Raw genomic sequence first — 22951 nt, 5'->3', positions numbered from 1 at the left:
TTTTTGTTTGTTTTGTTTTGTTTTTGGGGTCAAGGTTGTTGCATTTTCCAAAGTGTGATTTCATCCCAAACATTTTGTGAGGCGGGCTTATGATTTTGTGTTATTTGATGATCACGTTTGCACATGGTCGCTGAAATGGAGTGTTCTTGTAAGGGTCAGTCAATGCAAAATGTGAATGTCTGGAAGATGGTAACACACTGTCAACTGCTGTGAAAATAGACACTTTATTGGAGATCAAAAGTAATGATAATGCAAAAAAAAAAAAAAAAGTGCTTTCGCGTGTCCCATACACTCAGGAATACAAGACTATCGTTATACAAGTGCCGTTTCATTCCGGGACAATAACTATATTTGTACTTTTGCAGACCAAAATAAACATCGGACTGGTGGGGACTTGATTACTTGGATTGTTCTGCCTCGGCACCCGTGCGACCCTGCGCTCTCGCACTGACTCGTTTGGTTGGGTTTCATGAACTTAACTGGTACTATTTTGAAATATGTCCTTCGGGAAAATAGAAAAACAAATTGTCGATCCCTTGCTCGCTGACACCTGAGCATAAGACAAGCAAACGAAAGCAGAGCAAAGGGACCGACCGTAGGATGCCGAGAGGATTCAGAAGCGATGCAGAAATAGCGATGTTTCTGATGAAGAGTATCGATCACCTCTTTTGAATTTTTTTTTTTAACAGATTGTAAACTAAAAAAAACCTTGAAAATGATGAATTCAGTGTTTTAGTGACACTTTAATATGAATAAATCATGCTAACAAATCAGCCGTGGCTACTGTGGTCCGTTTACAGCGCTATTGCTATAGCGGGCTTTCTTAATTTTCTGAATTTTCCGCACCAGTGACGGACGCCAGCACGCCCGCGACCCTTGTGAAGAGAAGCTCGTTAGAAAATGGATGGATGGATGGATGACAATCATTCAGGTGCACATCTGCGCATCTAAATGCTAACATACGCTTGAGCAAATTTCATGACTTATAGTAAATATTTGGATCATTTCTAGGTCATAAATATAAAGTGGTGACGAAGTAACACGTGTGCCTTCTTGTGCAGCGTGACGTCGCTCCGTAAACTACCGGAAGTACTTTTCGCTCCACTTCGCAAGGACTCGCATTTAACATAACAGAAAACCTTGACATGCCTTCCATGGAAAAAACTGAAATATCAGTTGAAAACCTTTCAACACTTTCAATAGAATTATTCATAGCAATACCGGTCAGGGCAAAAGGAAGCATTTTTAAAAGCAGCATTTTTCTTTTCTTTTTTTCAGAATTTGGCGTCTGCGCTGCGACGCTTGAGCTTCTCCGGGTTGTTGGAGGCCATGTGCGAGAAGTCTCTGAAGATGTGCTGGTAGGTTTCGTCACCTGTGAGACACAAAAGAGGCAAACATGGAGGATTAAAAAAAATTAACCCAAATGTGTGGTGCAATGATTGGTTCGTCCACCAGATAGCGCTAGCGACTCGTGATGAGCGCCGAAGAAGAGCGTGTTGCCCGCCCGAAGAACGTCGACGCCATCGGTAAGAAAAACGCCAATAAAACAGCTGTTTAGACTTAAAAGAAAACCCAAACAAACAAACGACCGTTTAGACCAGCTGTCCCCAAACTACGGCCCGCGGGCCGGATCCGGCCCGCCTCCGCATTTGGTCCGGCCCCCTGAAAATACCACAGAGTATTTTGATTTATTTTTCATCGATGTGGATTTGTCTTTGATCATAAAGTTGGGCTTTTGCAATAAAATGTTCCTTAGTTCTGAACCGTTTTCATTATTAACTATTAATTAGTAACTATTTCATAAACACAGATACAATAAGGTGACATTTGGTGCATCTTTCTGTGCCGTTATCTGGCAACGCCAGAAAAAAAAAATCCGAAACCGGCCCCTCTCTCAGAGAACGGGATCATGGCGAAAAGGTTCGGTAAGAGAAAAATAGAATGCGGGGTATTTAAACCAAAGTGGACAAACGATGTTTTTGTTTTTGTTTTTGTTTCTTTCAGCGCAAAGAAACGTCTGTCAGTCTCATCTGTCAAGAGGCGGCTTCATTTTGTGTGGGTTTCTGGAAAACAATCCATTTTTACATTTCCGTACTCTTGCGGTCACCCTTTTTCTGTTCCAGACTGACCCCGCCCCCCCTCCCCCCCATCACAGAAGCAAAGCTTATGCGGCCCTCACAGGAAAAAGTTTGGGGACCGCTGGTTTAGACTGTTAAAACGTTCACCGAATGCTATGTAAATGCAAAGAGGATACGTTTTTATCTTGCAAAGAACCCCTTTTAAGTGGATTTTCTGTTGGCCTTGAAGCAGGACGCATGCGCAATGGACTTTACCTGGAAGTTTGCGGCAGGTGGCACACTGCACAAGCTGGCGAGACCAGCTCCATGTCTCAGGAGTGTAAAGACACACAAAGACAAAGTCAAAATGCTGACCAGCAGGGTCTTTGTTTTTTTTTTTTTTAAATAAGCAAAGACAAACACACAAACAATGAAAGCAATGTACAAGAAGCAAGCCCGAATAGCAAAAACACAATGCAAACAGGACATGAGCATGCGTTGGCCTCCATGTGTGCGCTCTCAGCTCAACATCGACTCCATTTTCACAGTGTTTTGACATTTGGGGGTGTTTCAAAGTGCCATATGTGCTAAGTGACAGAATCAATCATGGACACGAAAGACCAGACCGTGTTCCTCATTGATTCTGAACCGAAAATTGGACTTTCGTGCTTTTCCAATGAAGGCATCAGCACCCACCCGCGTCTCAAATGAGATTCCCAGCAGTATAATTCTGCATGGTAGAAACCCCCCAAAAAGTGACACTGTAAAACCAGTGTTTTCAATTTGGAGAACCCCCCCCCCCTCCCGAAAAAAACTGTGTTTGTGTGGGGGGGCATTCCTTTCAGACTGAAGTGAACTATTCATTTGGTCCCCCCAGAGCCCATCCACTTATTTGGTGCTTTAAAGCCTGGAGGTTCTTCCTAGTTTGGCCCTGCCCAGTCCCTGTCCCAGCGCTCCCGGCCGTCTGCCCCTTGGAGAGACCTGATTTGCCGAGGGATCCGTCCATCTCTTGCATCTCCCTGTTCATCTTGGCGAGCCGCAGTCTGGGGGATGAAAAGAGCGTCGGTCAAGCTTTCGGTTTTGGGCTCATTGGGCATCTTTTTACATGGCGCTCACAAAGTGACGATGTCGGCGTTGGCGTTGTCCACGGCGATCGTTATGGGGTCCTTCTGATTTTTGTCTCTGGCATTGTAGTCCGCGCCTCGTTTCAGGAAGAGACACACCAGCCTGAGTTCACACACAAGCGCGCAACTCACTTTTACTTGGATATCAAATCCATTTGCCGCATTGAAATGAATTCAAATAAAGGGAAGTCGCAGGCTTGTCTAAGTGAGAAAACCCCCCTGTGGAAACTTTTGAGATAGCCCGCTAGTTGTTGCAAGTCGGACACCTACACTTATAATAACCTATTACGAATGGGACGATTTGAAACTTTGGCTTCAACCCCAAAAAAAAAAGTCTTAGACTGCGCTCCTATTTTGAACAACTCTTGCGAAGATGCGAACAGTCGGTGACGTACAATAAGATCGTCTCCTGAGTACAAAATAACACAGAGGCAGATCGATCAGGCTTTCTCAACAGGTGCCCAGTGGTCTGACAGGCTAACATTTGTGATGCTAACATGAGCAAGATAGCGACCTGAGCTGAGAAAGCGCCGGATACGATTTCCAATAACAATTGACACAATGCGAACAAGCTAACACTTGTTAACATCTAGCAAGATGGCAACTTGAGTTCGATAGTTAGTCGAGTTCTCAACTCACGGTTGGCGTGCTTCTTGTGACTTGTAAGTGTTTCTAATTTTGGAATGGACTGTTTAGCCTGTTCAATAAATGGCTGAAAGTGAACATATTGACGCGTGCAAAGGCAGATTCTGTTGGGATAAAAAGCTTGTCATTTTATGAGAATGAAATTGTATTTTTCTGACATATTAGCACATTTGACTGGGAAAGGAAGTTATCTTTCAACACGTGCATTTCAAAACTCAAATTTAATTCTTGTTAACTGTTTTTTTCTGCTATAAGATATCCATTATTTGTCCCACATTGTGGAAATTTACAATCTACAGCAGCAAGATTGTGGGTAGAAAGAAGAAAGAAGGAAAACAAAGTGTTTGCATTTCATCTTGAAAAAATAGGTCTATTTTATGTGTTTGGGAAAAAATTAAAGGGGGGCGGTTTAGTCTTCCAATATCTCATTTGTTCTTAAAACAAATGTAAAAATGACTTCGGTACAGGCAATAAAAATACAACATCATAAAAATGCAAAGTAAATAAAAATGCAAGTCCAGATACATCCATTCAACCATTCTTTCATACCGCTTTTAACTGAGAAATTGACTTCAGCACTGGAGGAAAGTATTTGTGTTTCCGTTTCCCCCCCCCCCCACACACACACACACAGACACACACACGGAGTCATTTCCTTTCCACAATAGCCCGTCTGTGCTGCATTTTGCACGCAAAAGATTGTGATCAAGGCTTGTCTCCTGTTTTTGGGTGCTATATCCGGTCTAATATATTTTGTGTGTGTGTGTGTGTGTGTGTGTGTGTGTGTGTGTACCCCGTGTGACCCAGTATGGTGGCATGATGAAGTGGCGCTCTCCCATTTCTGTCCGCCTGGTTGACGTCAGCGCCGTTCTGCAGCAGGAATTCGCACGCGGCCAGGGCATTCTGGGAGCAGGAGAGGAAATGAACAAAAAAGGCTTCACGAGCCAATGGCGGTGCCGGTCGGCGCCAATGGCGGTCGACGGAGGAAGGCTCACCATCGAGACGGCCTGGATCAGCGGCGTGCAGGCCTCCTCGGCCACGTTGACCCAGTTGACGTTGGCGCCGTGGGCCAACGCGTCGGCCATGACGGGGAAGTTCTGCAGGGCCGCGGAGCGATACAGCAGCGCCCCGGGGTGAAGCGCGCTCAGATCCTCTTCCTCTTCGTCATTTCCATCTAAGGTACGCAAAACAAAACAGAAAAACAGCTTGGATCAGTGAGTCGCAAAAAACCCCCAAAACAAAACAAAAAAAACACTCATATCAGCATAGTAGGCATAAGTGTTCCTGAGAAAACGAGAAACAAGGAGCAAGTAGCTCAAATATTTCGCTGTCTTGTCAGCCGGTGTGTCGTGGCAGCGAACAGGAATTTGGTGGAAGATTCCAGTCGAGGTCTGAGAGGGACGTTGGTCGCCTTGTGGAGAGTGGTCCACTTCTCAAGATGATGCAGAGAAAGGTAGCGATGGAAGTGAACAGATGCTAACGGCTAGCTGATCAATGTAAGGTACAACAAGAAGCCAATGAAAGAGACCGAGTCAGTTGTGATCGATGTCTTGCAATAATCAGAGTATCTACTCTGTGTCCCTGAGTCATCAAAAACCGAATCAAATCCGATGTCAAATCAAATGTCCCGAGGTGTGAGTGTGAACGCGAATGCTTGTTCGTTTCTGTGTGCCCTGCGATTGGCTGGCAACCGGTTCAGGGTGTCCCCCGCCGACTGTCCAAAGACAGCTGGGAGAGGCTCCAGCAACCCCCGCGACCCTTGTGAGGATGAAGCGGTTGAGAAAATGAATGAATGAATATACACACAACACATAATTTTGTGTGTGTGAGAGATTTTGTTGAAGAAAAAAAGTCATGTTACGATATTTTCTTAAAAAAAAGGTTGCATGCTCTGGAAAAGAGAGTTGCATATTTATGAGAAATCTTTTGAGAGAAAAAGCCGTATTTTCCCAGAGGGGAGGTTGATGTCATGGTGAGCCGGGCTTGGGCCACGCCTTCCTCTACGGACCCCCCCCCAAGCATGCGCTTGCGCTGCGCGTGGGTACTGACCTGCGCGGGAGCCCGTGTCGTTCTTTTGAACCTCCATCGAGCTTGACGCTGAGAAGAGAGAGACAACAGCGGTGACGGGGCGGACACCGTGACCGGAGCTCCCTACCGGGCGCACGTTACCCGATCGAGGCAGAGTGCTTCGGCTGGGTTTGGGCTTGAGCGGCGGGCGCTGCGCCGTGCGGTCTTGCGTGGCCGCCCTGTTCCTCTTGGCGCCCGGACGCTTCGGCAAGGTGCTGTGACCCGTCTCCGGCAGCTTTTGGATGAACTTCTTCTCCACATATTTGGAACGAATCCAGGCCTCCTTGTCGCCCCTGAGCGCCCACACACGAGGACACGCGCTTGTCAGCGCTTTTGACTGTGTGACGAAATCCACTCACACGGACGAGCGCGGGACACGCGACGCAAGTGAGCGTGCGGTCACGACGCTAAACACCTCGTCAGTCCGTGTACTTTCTGCGCTTCCTGTTTGCCGCGCGAGCGGCCAAATGAGGAAGTGCTGTCACGTAATCAATCGTGTGCCGAGGTTGAATTTCGACAGCGCAAAAGTCACACGACGCGAATTGTATTTGTTCCCCGACAGGGCGGTTGCAATCGAGGCTTCCGCAGGTGGACTTGCGGCGCACGGCCACAGAACATCAAAGCCGATCTTAGCCGGTCACGTGTCCAAAGCGCACCCTCCCTCGGAATCCGTTTCCGTCCTTCCAGTCTCCGCGACTGTCAAGAACCGACAAAAGCTGTCAATCTGAGTCCGATCCGAGAGACGAGTGAAGACCCGCGCGAGGCTCTTCAAAGCGCCGGGTATTCGCAAATGAGCACGAGGGCGCCCTCGGTCGAGAGCTCCGGACAAAGTCTCGGAGGTCAGGGAGCAGCCTCAAAAGTACACAAGGCGCCGGGGAAGCGGGTCACCGAAGAAGCACACCCCCGCCGTCACACGTGAGGACACAAGAGGAGGCTCGACAGAAAAGCCGAAACCAAATCGCGCCACAAAGAGCGCACGGAGGAGCCTCGCCGAGTTCAATGCATGCCGACGAAGAAAGCGTTGGGAGAGAGCTTTGAGGAAAAGGCGCCGGGCCGCAATCTGCCCCGCGTCGCCCGCTGACGCGGTTCCCGCAATGCAAAAAGGGGCCACAACATGAGAGGTTCTCCATTTGCCCGGCGCTCACCTTGGACTGGAGGCGAGGGGCTTCTTGAAGGTGATCTCGTCGATGCGGGCCTCGTAGATGCCGTTGATGACGCCGTTGCCCAGTTCACACATCAACTGCGAGAAAGACAAGGATGACGCCCCGCCCCCGCCCGCCAATCGGCCTTTTGCCACCACGGAAGAAGAGCGCGCTACCTTGATGAGTTCCGGCTCCCAGGAATCCAGGGTAAGGGAGCGCACTTTGGAGAAGTGGACCCCCAGGCTCCTGAAAGGGAGGGAGGAGCTTGACATCGGGCCGGCGCGCTCGCCCGGCGCTCGCCCGGCGCCTACCTGTGTATTCCCGAGCACACGATGCACAGCGTGATGCCCAGGTTGATGGAAGCCCAGTCGGGAGCCGGCGCCCCGCAGTCGCAGCACTGCCGGTTCCCGGCGACGGCCCGGACCCTCTCCAGGGCCTCCGAGCCCTCGCCCTCCCGACGGTCGACGGGGCCGCCCGTCGACACCGAGCCGCGGCGCTGCCTCTGCGAGAGAGAAACGGGGAGAGGAAGGAGGCGTGTCGAAGGCCGCGCATGCGCGCGCGCGTCCTCACCGGACTGCGTTGGGGCTCGTGGAAGGCCGAGGCGATGCTGTTCTGCACGGCGCCGATCCACGCCCGCTGCTGCCTCTCGGAGTCGGCCTGCAACAGACAGCTTCTGCGACGGCGTTATCGTCGGCCGCGCCGTGGCCCGGCCGCGGCGACACTCACTTGGACGGGGAGACCACTTCGAAACAGAAGCGCCTGTCGTTCTCGCCGTTGGGCTTGACCGTGCACAGGCGCAGGTCCTCCACCACCACCGTGGGCTGCTCCTGAGGGACACGACGCGTTCAAACCCGCAAGACTCCTTTGGGCCGCGTCCCGTTCGTCGGCCCTTCTCCGAGCCACAACGCCGCCGCCCTCTGGGACTTTACCTTCAATTTCTTCTGATACACCAGCTGATTATTCTGAATGGAGAACCAGCGCCTGGGGGAGCAAACCGTGACCACACAAAAAAGACCGGTGACGAGGTTTGTTTTTTTTTTGGGGTGTGGGGGGTGTATGGGTTGCATCACACCTGCTCCAGGTCTTGAAGGCGTTGCTGGCCCGTTTGTAGAGGTACCCCTCCATGGCAATCCCGTCCGCGGCGTCCGGATTGAAGTCCATCATGGAGTCGTCGTAGGAAACGTCCTGGCGACGCGACAAACCAACCTTGTGTGCTTTGCGTCTTCGGAGACTCGACTTTCTTTCGAAACGACGCGGGAACGGCAAAGCGCCGACGCGCTACTTATACGGCGTGCAATTCATGCCGAATGTGAGACTGAAAATAAATAAATAAGCAAAGAAAACCCAGTGGGGCCGCAATTCTGAAATACGCCCGTTCCAACAAGCGGAAGCAATTCGGGGAACGTGAGAAACACTCGCGTGCCCTCGACGAGCGGAACAATTTGAAGGTGGAGTGGTTTGGAAACGCAAGACGGGGACTGTGTCCCCAATCTTGAGTCGATGGAGTGATGTATGCGGGAGGAGGAGAGGTCAAAATATCCGCGTTCGATCGGGAAGGTCATGCAATGTGCGCAACGCTGCAAAATGTTTGGGAAGGCGACTCTCGATCTTGAATCGCGGGAGGAGGAAAAGTACGTCAACGGAATGTGGAAGACGCAACCCAAAAATGTGAAGAAAAAAAAAAAAACGCGTTCCCCCATGAGCAATGCGGCAGCATGCCCGCACGTCCACGCGCGTGGACGTGCGGGGAAACGCCGAGTTGAACGTTGGCGAGGGGTCGTCTCCGTTTGGCGCGTGGCAAAGGGCGCCCGCCGCGGATGTGTCGGAAACCTTTTGTTTAATGGCGGCGTGTCTCTGCTCCATGTCTCGCTTCTCGCGGGCCGAATTCAGGACAAACTGCTTCTGCTGGGGAAACACAAGAAAGAGCAGACGGTTGCCGGCCCGCAGACGGTGACGCGGCGCTTTTCGCCAAAGCCCTCGTTCTTCACCCGCTCTTGCCTTCCCGCTCACTCTCCTTCCCATCGTACAAACAAGAAAACCCATTTCGCCGACGGCGTTGGACTTCAGGAAACGAACCCGGCGCATATCCCGCCTTTTTGCCGTGCGCGCAGAGCGTCAGGCGAGGCCGCGTGAAATATTTCCTGTTGTCGCTCGCGACTTCCTGAGCCACGCGTCAGGCGCCCGCGCTCGCTCGATGCTGAGCGTGGCGCTTTTTTTTTTTTTTTTTTTTTTTAAATGACTCTGGCTGCAATCTAGCAAAGCCGCCCGTCACGCTCGAGGCAATCAAAGGAGCCAGCGGGGGCCGCGTTCGGAAGATTCTAGGCAAGAGGAGACGCAGCGGTTGTGACTGTTCCATATTCAGAATGATGCGGGGGAGCGGGGGGAGATGTCTGCTTTCACATGAGGGCCAACTTTGAAGCCGAAAAGTCATGCTTTGGACATCAGAGGGAAAAACTGATTACGTTTTTTTTTTTTTTTTTGGATGGGGGGGCGGAGATCAGTCTTTTGAAGATAAAATCTCAAGAAGACAAGTTGACGCGGACGCTCTTGCTCTATTTTCAATATGACGGTCATAAGAGACGGCGATTTCATTTTGTTCCTCAGCTAAAACTGCAGCTTTTCAACATTTGACTTCTCAGATTGAAACGAAAGCAGTGGAGAGTCACCTCTTCGCTCAGCTCTCGCCGATAAGGGTCCAGTTCCGACAAGGACCGGAAGCCGGTCTGGAACAACTGGGCCTGGGCGTCCATGAGCGACAACATCTGGGAACACGAGAGTTTGGGGGGGGGGGGGTAAAAGTTGCAATGGGGAGGAAACGTCGTCGGAACCTGACCCAAAGGAAGCCCTTTGGACAGATGGCCGAGCCCTCCAAAAGAGGCAAATGTGCACACTTTGGGGGGGCGAAAAAGCCAGGGTGGGCAATGGGATTGGGCTTCACTCACGGCCGTCAGCAGTTCCGTCTTCTTCTTGGCCTCGATGATGTTGATCTGCGACAAAAGAGAGAGCGAAGAGCGAGGTTGGGCGCCGCTCCCAAGCGGTGGGAGGCCCGAGGCCTGCCGGCTCACCTCCAGGACGTAGTCCAGGGCGCCGGATCTGAAGGAGCGGCGGGCGTTGAGCAGCGCGCCGCCGGCCTCCTCCGCCTCGTGAGGTTTCCCGCGCGGCGCCTGAGCGTTCCTCGCCAGCGCCCCCTCCAGGGATTCGCTGCTGCGCTCAAACTCCTTGCGCGCATCCTTGAAGCGCCGCACGTCTCTGGAGGGGCGCCGAGAGAACGCAAAGAAAGGGGAGACGGGGTGAGCGGGCAGGACGCGGGCGCCGCCGCGACTCGCTGGGCCGACACTCACTCCTTCACAAAAGTCTGCAGCTTCGTCTTGACTGACTTGTGCGTCATTTCGATCGCCTCCTGAAAGGGCAAGTGGGAAATGATGAGGAGCGTTTTCTTTCTTTTTTTTTTTTCTTAAATACAAGTACATTTTCAGATACAAGACCCAAAGTCTTGTACGGTCAAACCTCGGTTTTCGTCCATAATCCGTTCCAGAAGGCTGTTTGAAAACCGAAATTGTTCGAAAACCGAAACCACGCTCTTTTAAAAAAAAAAAAAATGTTGATTGAACACATCTGCTCACAATGGAAAGCGACACGAGGAAGCGTCACTTGCTCGTCTACCCGAGGAAGCGTCATTTGCTCGTGTAAGGAAGGCGAGAGGAGTCAAGTGGTGCATTCAAGTGCGCTCAGTTTGTTCAAGAACCGAAATTTGTTCGTCATCCGAGGCATAAAAAACTCGAAATTTTTGTTTGAAAACCGAATTGGTCGAGAACCGAGACGTTCGAAAACCGAGGTTTGACTGTATTTGCATTTCTGGGTCTTCGGCTTTCAAGATTCAAGTTCGAAACGATATATTCTCCAGGTCAAAGGTCAGATGATATGATATGATGAGAACAAAGCCGTGGGATTACTCAAGCGGCTATTTGCTGGATTCGATTATGACAGGGGAAAAGGTTGATATTTGGGGCGGGGGGTTGTTTCAAGATTAAAGCTGCAACGTGGAATATTTTGAGGAATTGGGATGTCTTGCGGATTCAAAAGTTGTCGTCTTATTCGAAAAAATGAGAAATTAAGAAAAGAGCTCCAAAAACTGTTGATATTTGGGAGTGAAGTGCAAATAGGGAAATGTTGTGAGCGTCAAGTCGGGCCTTTTCTAGATGAAAATGGAAACTCGTCATGTAGCGAGAATACGTTGAAATTTGACCAGTATCAAGTGCGATCCGTTCGCCATTATCATCTCTGCGACATCGACGACGAGTATTCGTCTCTGCCGTTCCTTCGAAGCGCCGCCAGCAGGCGCCGAGCGCCACAAGCGGGCCGAGCGGCTCACCTCCTGCGCGTCCAAGATGAGCGACAGCTTCTGGGAGAATGTCTGCAAGCATTCCTGCAAAAACAAAGGGGGGAAAAAAAAAAAGAAGAAAACCAGGACTTGCTGGCAAACAATCTTTCAGAGTTGAGCGCTGGGATAATAAGCGGAATAAGCGGCCGGCCTCACCCCCACGGTGGCGTCGGCGGAGCAGTGCTGTCCCAGACTCTGGAGCCCGCTCACGAAGCTCTTGCTGCTCTGGTAGTACGCTCGGCCGGCCTCCAACATGGCCTGGCATTGTTTCACCAGCTACGAGGCAGTAGATTTGTGCTGAGAAATAGCTCCCCCACGCCCCCCCCCCCAAAAAAAACAAACAAACAAAAAACCCCATCCAGTCCCATCTCCCAAATATCCGACTCGATGGCTTCACGCGGCCATGTCAAGACGTTAACTCGGCGCATTTAAAAGAAATGGCTCTGATTGGCCGTGAAAACTCGACTGCGACCCCCCCCCCTTCCCCACCACCTCAGCGGCGCAGCCCTGCCTCACAGATGCGCCGCACGGTATTTGCGCCCGTTGGCAAATTTCAGGCCGAGGGCTTTGAGCTCGAAGACTTTATTCTCTTCATATTCTGAATTCCAAGTCAAAAAGCAAGCCGTCACTTTGATCATCTAAGACATTGATTTGTGAAAAGAGACAACTTTGATCTGGAAAATATCCACGTTAGCCCTCGTGAAAGTTGAACAACAATCTGACCATCATGAAATGAGACAACTTTAATTCTCCCAAGATTTCAAGTTGATTCTTCTGACATTATGAATGTCATTTGGATGTGCGACTCTGCAGCTCAAAAAATGTTTTTTTTTACTCTAATGTAAAATGTGGGAATGTTGCACCTTTTAAGCGCAAAAATATTCCACTCAAGATGCTACTTTGTCGACTTGAGTTTGTGCGGCATCTGCCTTTTCATCTTTAAAAACCACTTGACTTTGACTTTGAAAATCCAGTTTTCGGACTTGATTCTGGACTTGGACCTGAAAGATGAAGCTTTGCTAACTTGGACAATGACTTGGATGTGACAAACATCTGAGTGACTTTTCATCACAAATGTCTCATCTTGAATCTTGAATATGTTCCCAGAACATTTTTGCCCCATCGTCAGAGCACTTTTGAAAGGTCAAGACTTTTTTTTTGGAGGGGGGCTGATGAAAAAGAAGTCAATCCCTCCTGAGTTGAAAACACAGTTTTGGGCTTTATTCTTATCATCTTGCACCTTCAGTCTTGATCATTTCCAGCTTTTTATCTGGAAAATGATGGAGACCGTTTTGGATTTGACTGACACCAATCTCACCTTGTCTAATCGCGTCTCAAGTTCGCCCACGTCAGCTTGGACCGCCTCAATTTCAGCTCTGAAACAAAACACACGACCACAAAGGCAAATTGACGTTTCTCCAAAAGTGGATGAGCGACAAATCGAGACGCTTTTTGTCATCTCGTTGGACTTGTGGAGATGTTGACCCCCGTCTGCGTCCAGCCGGCAAATGAATGGCGCTTGCTAATTGGACCCCGCCCCCCCCCAGTCAAGAATGGCCGGATTCTCATTCGCGGAGGCAGCACTTCACCAGCGAACTGCCAGATTCCACTTTGCTACCGAGCAGCCAGCGGACAAATGGCCAAATAAGCTCTCGACTTTCACAACTTTGCCAGCAACTCGTGCATGTGCCGTTTCTGCAGAAGCTAACGCGGGAAGCGCTCGTGAGCGAAGCCAATCTGCACCTCGGCTTAGCCACGCTACCGACCAAAAATGGATTTTCACAATTGGTTGGTGTGAGAGTGAGCGCAGATGCTTGTTCGTCTGTGTGTGTGTGCACCCTGCGATTGGCTGGCTACGGGTTCAGGGTGCCCCCCGCCTCCTGCCCGAAGACAGCTGGTATAGGCTCCGGCACCCCCCGCGGCCCTTGTGAGGATGAAGTGGATCAGAAAACGTGTGGATGGATGACTTTTTACCCAAAGTAGAAAACCCCCCGATCTTTTCAGAATTTTGAGGGGGAAGGTAAGCTAAGCAAAAGGCAGACTCACAGCAGCTGCTGTGCACAGTGGAGAGAGAGAGAGAGGCACGGGACTCACTCTTGCCATTTACAGGATCACACATTGTACAACCAGTTCATTCCTTCCCATTCTCTTTTTTGTCGTGTCTTGATACAGTATTTACGATTGACCATAGAGCGCGATTTGTATTTGTTGGTAGTACACACGTAGAGGAAGTACAAAATGGGGAAAGAGGCAAGCGGTAGAGAGATTGTTTCTTGTGTCGACGCCAGTGGCCCAAAATTGCGGTTTGACACTTCCTGCGGCGCTCGGCCCGCTTCCTGTTCACCTCAACCGTCACCTGGCAACACGAGGCTGCGCTTTCCGATGTAACAACGTGCCCACGCGACCATGTCCGCCCCCCAGCTTTTTTCCCCGATTTGGTCTCCGCTTTTCGTGTCTTGTTTGCCGCGCCCGATGGCTGTGCGGATGACGGGTCAACTTTGAAAGATGCCAGGTCAGCAGCAAGGCGCAACACTGACTCAAAGCAAAGCCGGGGCACGCCCAAAAACCGCTCTCGCCGGCTGACGTGCTTGCAAAGGCGCCATGGGACACCACTTGCCTTGACAGATGCGCCCACTTGATGATTTAGCGCGCAAAGTATCAAACAGGACTTCATGACTACACACGGGAGCCATATTTGACATCAGAAAAATATCAGGGCCTTTGAAACAAAAATGTCACCAAACTATAACTTCGGGCCATGTCAAAAATCCATTTGAATGGCACAATTGGTTGTGATTTAAAAGATGTGAGCGAATCACATTGTTCCACTTTAAAAATGTACCGTCCTTGAATCATACCACATGTACTCATGCGTCGAGCTATGTATCAAATCGTCATACATACATAAGTCTCTCTCTCTCGCTCTCTTTCTCTCTGTGTGTGTCACACACACTGTATAATAATACTCATGATTAGAATCTACCAATAGAGCCTTTTTTTTTCCTATCACGAGGAGGAAAGTGTTACCTGAAGCGTGGGGAGTCTTTCAAACACTCCTCAAAGTCCACTTTAATAGTCATAATCCTCTTCGTTTGGGCGCAAAAACACTGAACAAAAATAAAAGTAAAAAAAAAAAAAGTCCGACTTCGTCTTGGCAAGGTTTACTTTGTCATTTCGTGTCCTGCGGATTGTTGGTCTTGTTGGATTTGTGCGGCTTCTGTGTGCGATTGAGCTCGGCGGACGTTTGACGCGTCATCGGAACACAAGCACACAGCCACACGTTGGGGTGTGTTTTTCTTGTCTGGCAACCAGTTTTCTTCCCACGCGACACCGCCCACAGTGTAGAAACAAACAACACGCGCTCACAAACAAAAAAAAATTAAAAACACGTACTTTAAAGTCGAGCCTTAAATGCCACACGACTGCCGTCAGGCATCCCGGAATTCGATGCGTCACATGACAGGAATTGGCCGGCGATTTTTGTGAATTTGTTTTCGGGTTAATCTCGTGTCGAAAAGTGTTTTTTTTTTTAATGCTCAAAATACGCATCGAAAGCCAGTTTCAATTTTTAAGGTACGGTTGACTGTGCAATCGCTTTTCAGGTCGGTCAAATGATGTCGTGTCGAAAATGCTTTTTAAATGCTCTAAAATACGAATGTAAAGACTGTTTTAATGTTCTGTTTCCTCCATGTCGATAGCTTTTTCTTTTCAATGACAGCGACAGCAGTATGAAGAGAACTGCGCTCAATATAAACACGAACTTCAGCGGTGTGTTTTGAATGCCACGCAAATGACGTCACGCACCCGGAAGTAAGAAGAGGGACGTGACTGCGAGCTCGCGGTCGTGTAGAGCGCCATCTGCTGACCAAAAGCAGGCACGACTTGTCAAAAAGTACAATAAAATACAACACAATCCATCTTTATTGATAGAGCGATTTCACAAAAAGCTGCAGCTGTAACAAAGCGCTTGCAGAGCAATTATTTTTGGCTTTATGGTCTGAAAAAAAAATACTGTACAAGGGTCATTCTGGAATTGGAGGATATTTTTGCTCATCTCCCCACAAAATATCAAAAATATATGCACAAAGTACATAACGGTGCACTCGTGTGAATTGTAGATGTCTCCAGGCGGAATGTAAACTAGTTGACGTCAAGGTGACTCTTATTTACCCTCGAAAATAAACGGCGTCTGCAAAAATTCCAATTTGAACGTTGTTCAAATCAAATGTGACCCTCTTATTGAAAATGATTTGTTATGGGCAGCCAAATATGTGTTAAAAAATACCGTTGGTGAGTTGAGGTGGACGAATCCAATTATATTATGCTTTACAACGGTTTTCTTTTCTCCATTTCAACAACATACGCAAACTATACGCACCTTTGAAAATGGCATCCGTCCGCTGGAACGCTTTTATTCTGGCGAACGTCGACGTATTTCCGGTACGCGTCGCATCCTACGCGGTCTAACTTTCTAGCATTCGGGGCGAAGAGAGAGCGGAGCGGCGCTCTCTCCAAGCACCAGCCCGCTTCCCTCGACCCCTGCCCGCCCCCACCCCCCGCCCCCCTCGCCTCACAATGCGGCGTTTTTTTGGCGGAGTCGGAGAGCCCGGAAGGACGGAGCTCGGACGGAGGCTCGAGCGCCCGCACCCCGCCCCTCCTCCGGATCCACGATGTCGAACCGCAAGCACCGCGACAACCAGGAGATCTGCGCGCGCAAGGTCCGCGAGCTGGCCCAGTCCGGAGTAAACAAACACTGCTTCGAGTGCAACCAGCCCGGGGTGACGTACACGGACGTGACCGTGGGCACCTTCGTGTGCACGTCGTGCTCCGGAATGCTGTGAGTAGCATCTGCAGCCTGCGTCTTGTCTCTTCGAATCGCGGTTCTCGCGGGCGGCGGTGGGGCCGATCGTGGAGGATCGAGCGGCAGGCCGGGAGATTGCAGCACGCTTGCACACGGTGGTGCAAGAGAGGGAGGGACGCGCTTTCAGCGCATGTTGACGAGCTCTCCGCCACCGCCCCCCAACGACCCCCACGAGTCGTTGGGTGCAAGGTTTGGTCTCCTCCGCAGAGTGCATGTTGAGCCCACTCCTGGCAGCACTCCACGGGAAGGCCACTCTTGTTTGTTGTTGCCCAATCCTGTTGCGTTTGAGCACCGAGCCCAATAGCCCACCCACCCCCTTCATGTCCAGCCGGAAGCCCATCCATGCACAAGACCCGTGAGGTCGAGACGGCCGTGCTTCTCGCACAAAAGGCCTACCTCGGACTTGTGCAGTTTTTCCTCAGTCGTCACCTCGTGTCACCTCGTGTCTTCGTGTCCCTGCCCGTGAGACCGCTCAGCACGAGATGAAGGAAAGTGGGAGCGTGCATTCAGTGTCCTGGATATATCCAGTTCGGGGTCATGGACAAGTACACTCTGATTTCAGTTCAAATGCCTTCCGAGCATATTTACAACTGTATGTGACATTTCTGCACACCAGTGGACAACTACATGTTACCAGTGAGGCAAAACTACCATGTATTTTTTTAGCCAACACGAGCAAATTAATAAACGATAAAGCCAAGAAATTTGTGGACCTGAATGTTTTGTTCTTGCGAGTCAGGCTTAAAACAAAGGCGAATGAATTTGAAAGGCAGTTTATGTCGCGACTTGAATGACACTTTGACTTGGCAGTTTTGCAAGCGTTCCCAACAGCGACGTCCCAAAATTCGACCAAACAATTGGGCCGTAAACAAAGGTCAGCCTCCCCCGTCCCTTGACAGTGCCGCTACACACGCCACGTGCTTGTTTTGTTGTTGTTTTTAAACGCTCGCCATCTCCTCCGCAGGCGAGGCCTCAACCCGCCGCACAGGGTCAAGTCCATCTCCATGACGACCTTCTCCCAACAGGAAGTGGAATTCCTTCAAAACCACGGCAACGAGGTGAGCGAGGCGCAAAAGAAAGAAGCGGCAGACCGTCCCGTCCTGCGCCGGCCCCGTCCACGGGATCGTGGCCGATGATGAACGCGGGCGTCGATTGCGGGCAGCCGGCATAAATTCGGAAACCCGATAAAACACACAAGGCATTTTGAAAACGTCTTGGAAGTGTATCGGTAGGGGTGTGGGGGGAATATACTCGCCGCCGTTATATGAGTCCGCTTTGTAGAGGATAAAGAAGACGTGTGCAGGAGTATTAACATTGGGGGCGGCGTCCTGTCCGAAGGCTGGACAGAAAGACGCAAATATGTGTGAGCAAAGAGGTTCCACAGGAAAGGTTGCGAGTTCAAAAACGGCCATTGACACTCGCGCGTCACAAAAGCTGATTTGAATGGCAAAATTGCTTTTCACTGAAAAGTGGGAGTGTATTGAAGCCAAATCGTTGCGCTTTCAAAGTACCATCCATGGTTTGAGCTTTCTTTGACCCTTGACGACAGTTCTTCTCGCGTCAAATGCAGTTAGTTGTTCCACCAAATAATCCAAAGTGAGGCAGTTCCTTCTTACATTGGTCCCACACAAACGATTCTCAAAACTTGTGGCTTGCCGGTTAAGTGGCGCCCTCGAGCACGTCACTACGGCAGCGTTGATTCCTGAGGGCCCCCGTGGAGGTCACGTGACTCGGAATCAAAATCATCTTTATTGTCCCCCCCCCCTCCAAAAAAAAAAACAAACACCCCAGATGGTCATATGAGCTAGCCGCGCATTGCCGAAACAAGCAACCAAGACGCCTTTCCGTAGAGAGAGCGCTTCCGTTGGGGAAGGCTCTTAAGTCATTCAGTACCAGCCAATTCTAGACCAAGTCGGAAAAGACGTTGAAAAACGTCTTTGGGAGTGAATGAGTTAAGCGGCTGACTCGGTGGCTCCCTCCCGCCGTGTTCCCTTTGTGCAACAGGTCGGCAGGAGGACGTGGCTGTGCGCCTTGGAGGCCAAAACGGACGCCTGCCCGGACATGAAGGACTCGCAGAAGTTCAAAGAGTTCCTGCAGGACAAATACGAGAAGAAGAAATGGTGAGCCGACGCCCCGGCGCCGTGCCACAGCGTCGCCGTGGCACGCGGAGGATTTGAATCGGACGCTTCCCGCTCGGAGAAGTGGTATGGGGGTCGCCGCGAGCCGGGTGACGCCCCCTTCAAGTGGTTTTGCCGGAACGTGTCCCCACGAAGACCACGCTGACGAATGGTCCCGTCCCGCCACCTTCCTCCCTTGTCTCGCAGGCATTTTTCCAAGAGTAAGAACCGGCGAGATGTGGAGGGACCCTGGAGCCCCGGCGTCCAGACCGCCCTCCATCACGGTCCGCTGGCCGGCCAGCCCCCTCACAGCTTGCCCCCCAACGCCCGGCCCGCCCGGACGCTGGTGAGAGCTCTACGCTCGCTGTCGGCGGTCGCGACGCCGCGCCGCTTCTCATATCTTTGTGTCCGCACGGCCACACAAAGCTTCCGGGACCCGCCGCTGAGAGGTATCGTCGCCGGCCGCACCGTTTTGAGCCGCGATCCGATCAAAACATTTCCCTCGCGTGTTGTTGTCGTCGGCTTTTTTTTTTTTTTTTCTCGCCTGTAGAGCACAACGTCTGCGGGATTGAGAGACAGCGCCCGGGCTCGTTGTCTTCAGCTCACGGTTCTTCCTTCCCTGCCCTCCCCCGGCCTTCAGGTGGGCGCCCCCAACTGCTTTCTGCCCCCTCTTTGACGTGTCCTTTCAAGACGAACATCCCCTTTCTGCGTCTCGTGACTTTGTAGCCGGTCGTTCTTTGAAAAAAACACTTCACGTTAGGTCCGACCCCCCCCTCGTCCCACCGGCGCATTTGCGATATGCCCAATGTGCGTCAGCTCCTTCTCCCGTGCCGCTGCCATCTGACGAGTCCTCACTTTGCTATTTTTAGGAGGCCGCTGACCACGGGCAGCGGCGGCATGCTGATATTTCACTCCGCATCAAAGCTCTTAAAAATAAAACACGTTGGGGCGCAGCGCCGACACTTTGGGTTTCCCCAAAACAGCCCAGATGGCGACAACTCTGGCTAGTCGGGCGTATTCAACGGTTCAGCACTTTTTCTATCGGCGAGATTGTGTTATTTCATGATGATTTCAAGAGTTGGACGAATTGTTCTCACGAAACTGTCACCGTTCAGGGGGAAAAAAAAAAGGGGCTTGCCTTCTCAGCTGCTAGCGTGCCGTGTGGCTCACGCTTGCGGCCCGCTCAGACGCTGATGAGATGTCGATCTTTTTTTTTCCTGTTGCTTGCATCGGCGTTTGTGTGCTGAAACTACCGAGCGAGAAGCTTTCGGTTTCACTTTGTGACTGCAATCCCACAGCGTGCACGGGTACACGTTGGCTTTTCCCAAGGTAGTCCTTCTTTCGACAATACAATACAATACAATACATGCTGATTTATACAGCGCTTTCACAACAGCGGCAGCTGTAACAAAGCGCTGAACAAAATAGTGAACATAAAGTAAAATAATAAACACAACACACAACATAAAACACAAACAGAAAGTAAAATAATGATCATGACAATGACGCCTCGTCGCACCGTACGCATTCAACACATCAGCAGCCAGGCGCTTGCGCACTTTATCCAAGCGAGACAGTCTTTTATGTCAAGTTGCTTTATAGGCAAGAGAGTTTTGCTCATTGTGTGAAATACTGTCACAATTTTGAAGGGAAAAAAAAAAAAAGACCGGCTTTCTCGGCCGCTAGCATTCTCTGTGGCTAACGGCTGCCGCTCACCAAAATGCTAACCTTTCCGATCTTTCTTTTTTTTTGGGTGTCGATATGACCCAGTAGCAAGTCTGCGCTTTCTTTTTTCTTTTTAGTCATTGGAGCTTGCTTTATAGGCAAGAGAGTTTTGCTCATTGTGTGAAATACTGTCACAATTTTGAAGGGGAAAAAAAAAAAGACCGGCTTTCTCGGTTGCTAGCATTCTCTGTGGCTAACGGCTGCCGCTCACCAAAATGCTAACCTTTCCGATCTTTCTTTTTTTTTTTGGGTGTCGATATGACCCAGCAGCATGCCTGCGCTTTCTTTTTTCTTTTTAGTCTTTGGAGTGAGCCCTCAATATCTCTTACAGCATGAAAGCGTGAGATTACTAAGAAGCAACTTGTGGTTTTGTTGCCGTTCATTTGGGCATGTGAGTTTTTGATGTTGTTCGTCTGGGGTTTCTTTTTGTGTGTGTGTGCGTGTGTGCGTGTGGTCCCAGGTCGCGCCTCATCATCGTCAGGCGCCACGGGGCCCTTCAGGGCCTTTCCCAAATCTCTCAGCTTGGACTTTGGCAGTCTGAAACAGCCGCAGCCTCCTCATCCTCAGTCTCTGTCCCATCAGCAGCAAACCACTGGCGACGCCCCGGACAGGTACGCCGCGGTGTCCCACCTGGACAGCGTCTTCTCGGAAACAGGTATGCCACTTTCCAATGCTGGTTGTTCACACCCCACTTCGCTATGTACGCCCCCCTCCGCCCCCCCGCCCCATAAGTGATGACCAATTCGTTTGCGTGAGTCTTCAGCGGGGACTGTATTACAGTCAAGGCAAAAATCCACCGTGGCTTTGTTTTTGTAGCGCTCCTGTCGGCAGGTTGGCTTGAATAGAGGGCTCCGTCCTTTTAGCAATTACCCACAATGCACTACCGGCGGCCATATTGGAGGGCTGTTATAAACAAGCCATAATGAATGGCTCTATAAACAATTGCAGTGGAATCGGCGTGCAGCGTGCGATCCACATTTTCACAGCCCGCTCGGAAAGGTTGCGTAATGTTCTTTCAGCAAATGCCAAGGCCGTTAGCCGCTGAATTACGCTCATTGTGTTTGCGCCGCACCACGCGCGGTTGGCTTCCAAGGAGCCCCTTGACTCGTTTTAATCGGTTTAAAATCGGCCAAGGCAGATTTTGTGTGTGTTTGTGTGTTGGGGAAGAGGAGAACTTGTTTGATGGCTCGGTTACACCACATATTTTGCCCCCCCTCGCTCTTATTTCAGTCTTGGATTCGAACGCGGTTTTTCTCGTGCGGTTTTAAGTGAACATGTCTGTGTGAAATGTTTGTTCGCAGCCCCCCCTGCTGGGCTCGCGCAGTATGGCACCCTGTTTGGCAGCCGGCTCTCTTCTGGCTCCACTCCTGCCAGGTGGTTCATTTTCAAACTTTTTTCAGAACTTAGATTTGGTCTGTGCCGTTTTCTGAAGCTCTGAAATTGTCGCTTCTTCTCCCAGCAGCTCTCCGGGTCTTGATACAGTGTCCAATTCGCAAACATTTGCAAGTAAGCTGAACATATGTTTTGATTCTTTATTTTGATTTTTTTCAAACCAATCCTCATTATTCACCGATGTTCTCTCGTTGTGCTCGGGCCAAAGAAATGACTGTCAATCAGGCGCCATCTCGCGGAGTAATATGTGGTGATGTTTTTGTGAGCTTTCAGTGATTGATTTGCCTGCGACTTTGAGCTTGTGGCCTCAGGGGTGTTTTTTTTCGTTTGGGTTTTGAATATGTGCTTTTGGTGGCCATCCTCGATTGCGCCTCATGGGCAAGAGTATGATTGTGCTTCTCTTGCTCTATTTCAAAAGTTGACTTGATTGGCTTTTACCCTTTCGTGTGTAGTCTCGGATCAGTTTGTCCTGGCGTATTATTATTATTATTATATATATTTTTTTTCGGCAAGTAGCCTCCCGTCAAGGCGTATTTTTTCAGTCGAACAATTAATCGTCCTACCAAATCCACACGTTTATGTAACATTGTTTTGATGTGACGTTGTTTTGTGTCCGAAGGCCACGGTTTCGGCCGCATGATTCTTCTGGCGCGACGCCACTTCCGGCGTGACTCGACCGCACGTGCTTTCCGAATTCTACAAAGACCATTTGCAGGCCGGGTCCTCGGACGAGGCCTCCGCGGGCCGCATCAACCCTGGTGAATTTGCGCAGGCTTCCTGGAGTCTTACCGCAAATGACCTCAAGCGGCCTTCGGGAGGGCCTGCCCTGTGAATTTGGACACAGTCTTAGTCTTGATAAAATGTCTGCCCAGCATCAACAGTTACAACACGCTTTACGCAAGGTTGCTTCTTGAAGGCGGGCCTGTTTGAGAAAGATAAAAATGGAGCAGGCAGAAAACGTCGGCTTCACGAAGCACGTGCAGATGGTGAAACGCTGATTGCTTGGCAGGACCTCGAACTCTTGCCACGCTGTTTTTGGCGCAAAGTCAGCATCTCCACTTTGCCAAGTGTGGCAATCCGGTGCAAACTGCACTCAGCCGGCAAACTTTGCGGCCGTCTTTGTGGCAGTGTGCGCGCCAGAGAGAGAATTTTAATGAGACTTTTTTGGTGTTGTTGGTGTTTTTTTGGGGGGAGGGGGCGGGGGGAGTGTGTCTCAAGGCAGTGTTGTGCTGAATGGTGTGGCATGGAGTCTGTTCACCCCACACACTGTCAATTATCTTTTCTTCCCACTGCCCCCCCCCCACGTGTGTGTTAGATTTCCCGAACCCATTCAGCTCCAGCTCCACTTCCCAGCAGCCCGCTGCGCTGTCCCCCAGTAACCCTTTCAGCAGCTCGCCAGGAGGTGAGTTTGGGGTTTTGTCTGCGGTCCCGCCACCAAAG

At 50.5% G+C, this 22951-nt stretch overlaps 2 protein-coding genes across 6 annotated transcripts in view; one reads left to right on the top strand and one right to left on the bottom strand.

The window, feature by feature from the left end:
* Nucleotides 1–28: 28 nt before the first annotated feature.
* acap1 (ArfGAP with coiled-coil, ankyrin repeat and PH domains 1) lies at nucleotides 29–15133 on the bottom strand. Of its 3 annotated transcripts, none has more exons than XM_019858292.1 (23): nucleotides 14444–15131; nucleotides 12735–12792; nucleotides 11573–11692; nucleotides 11408–11461; nucleotides 10377–10435; nucleotides 10101–10284; nucleotides 9978–10022; nucleotides 9702–9797; nucleotides 8866–8940; nucleotides 8108–8220; nucleotides 7965–8016; nucleotides 7762–7862; nucleotides 7606–7708; nucleotides 7347–7537; nucleotides 7212–7281; nucleotides 7039–7133; nucleotides 5996–6186; nucleotides 5876–5923; nucleotides 4822–5000; nucleotides 4620–4729; nucleotides 3174–3284; nucleotides 3039–3100; nucleotides 29–1372 (listed from the first exon to the last, which is right to left on the bottom strand). In XM_019858292.1, exons 1-23 carry the CDS (start codon nucleotides 14494–14496, stop codon nucleotides 1275–1277), a joined length of 2268 nt encoding a protein of 755 aa, XP_019713851.1. In that variant the 5' UTR covers nucleotides 14497–15131; the 3' UTR covers nucleotides 29–1274. The 3 variants fall into 3 exon arrangements, 1 of the variants encoding a protein (XP_019713851.1); XR_002166646.1 differs by having other exon boundaries at nucleotides 1277–1372; nucleotides 2334–3100; nucleotides 14444–15133; XR_002166647.1 differs by having other exon boundaries at nucleotides 1277–1372; nucleotides 2334–3100; nucleotides 8866–8937; nucleotides 14444–15133.
* A 750-nt stretch (nucleotides 15134–15883) lies between these two features.
* agfg2 (ArfGAP with FG repeats 2) overlaps nucleotides 15884–22951 on the top strand; it is a 9467-nt gene continuing 2399 nt past the window's right edge. The window contains exons 1-9 of one of the 3 annotated variants that reach the window (XM_019858310.1): nucleotides 15884–16253; nucleotides 17242–17335; nucleotides 18282–18397; nucleotides 18602–18843; nucleotides 18945–19034; nucleotides 20580–20774; nucleotides 21421–21493; nucleotides 21579–21625; nucleotides 22827–22912. In XM_019858310.1, the coding sequence (XP_019713869.1) occupies nucleotides 16087–16253; nucleotides 17242–17335; nucleotides 18282–18397; nucleotides 18602–18843; nucleotides 18945–19034; nucleotides 20580–20774; nucleotides 21421–21493; nucleotides 21579–21625; nucleotides 22827–22912 (1110 nt within the window). In that variant the 5' untranslated portion in view covers nucleotides 15884–16086. The remainder of the gene's footprint in view (nucleotides 16254–17241; nucleotides 17336–18281; nucleotides 18398–18601; nucleotides 18844–18944; nucleotides 19035–20579; nucleotides 20775–21420; nucleotides 21494–21578; nucleotides 21626–22826; nucleotides 22913–22951) is intronic. The other 2 variants (XM_019858311.1, XM_019858312.1) reach the window with 2 other exon arrangements.

Source organism: Hippocampus comes, unplaced genomic scaffold (genome assembly GCF_001891065.2).
Source record: "Hippocampus comes isolate QL1 unplaced genomic scaffold, H_comes_QL1_v1.1 scaffold48, whole genome shotgun sequence".
Classification (NCBI taxonomy): domain Eukaryota; kingdom Metazoa; phylum Chordata; class Actinopteri; order Syngnathiformes; family Syngnathidae; genus Hippocampus; species Hippocampus comes.
This window is presented reverse-complemented; position numbering and strand designations above follow the sequence as displayed.

Bases quoted from the DNA above. Each gene is read 5' to 3' on its own strand.
- acap1 (XM_019858292.1), bottom strand. From the start codon at position 14,496: ATGACTATTAAAGTGGACTTTGAGGAGTGTTTGAAAGACTCCCCACGC. The intron at 11,693-12,734 runs GTGAGATTGGTG...ACTGCCTCGTAG, and splicing joins TTGAGACGCGATTAGACAAG to CTGGTGAAACAATGCCAGGC. The intron at 3,285-4,619 runs GTACACACACAC...GTGTGAACTCAG, and splicing joins ACCATACTGGGTCACACGGG to GCTGGTGTGTCTCTTCCTGA.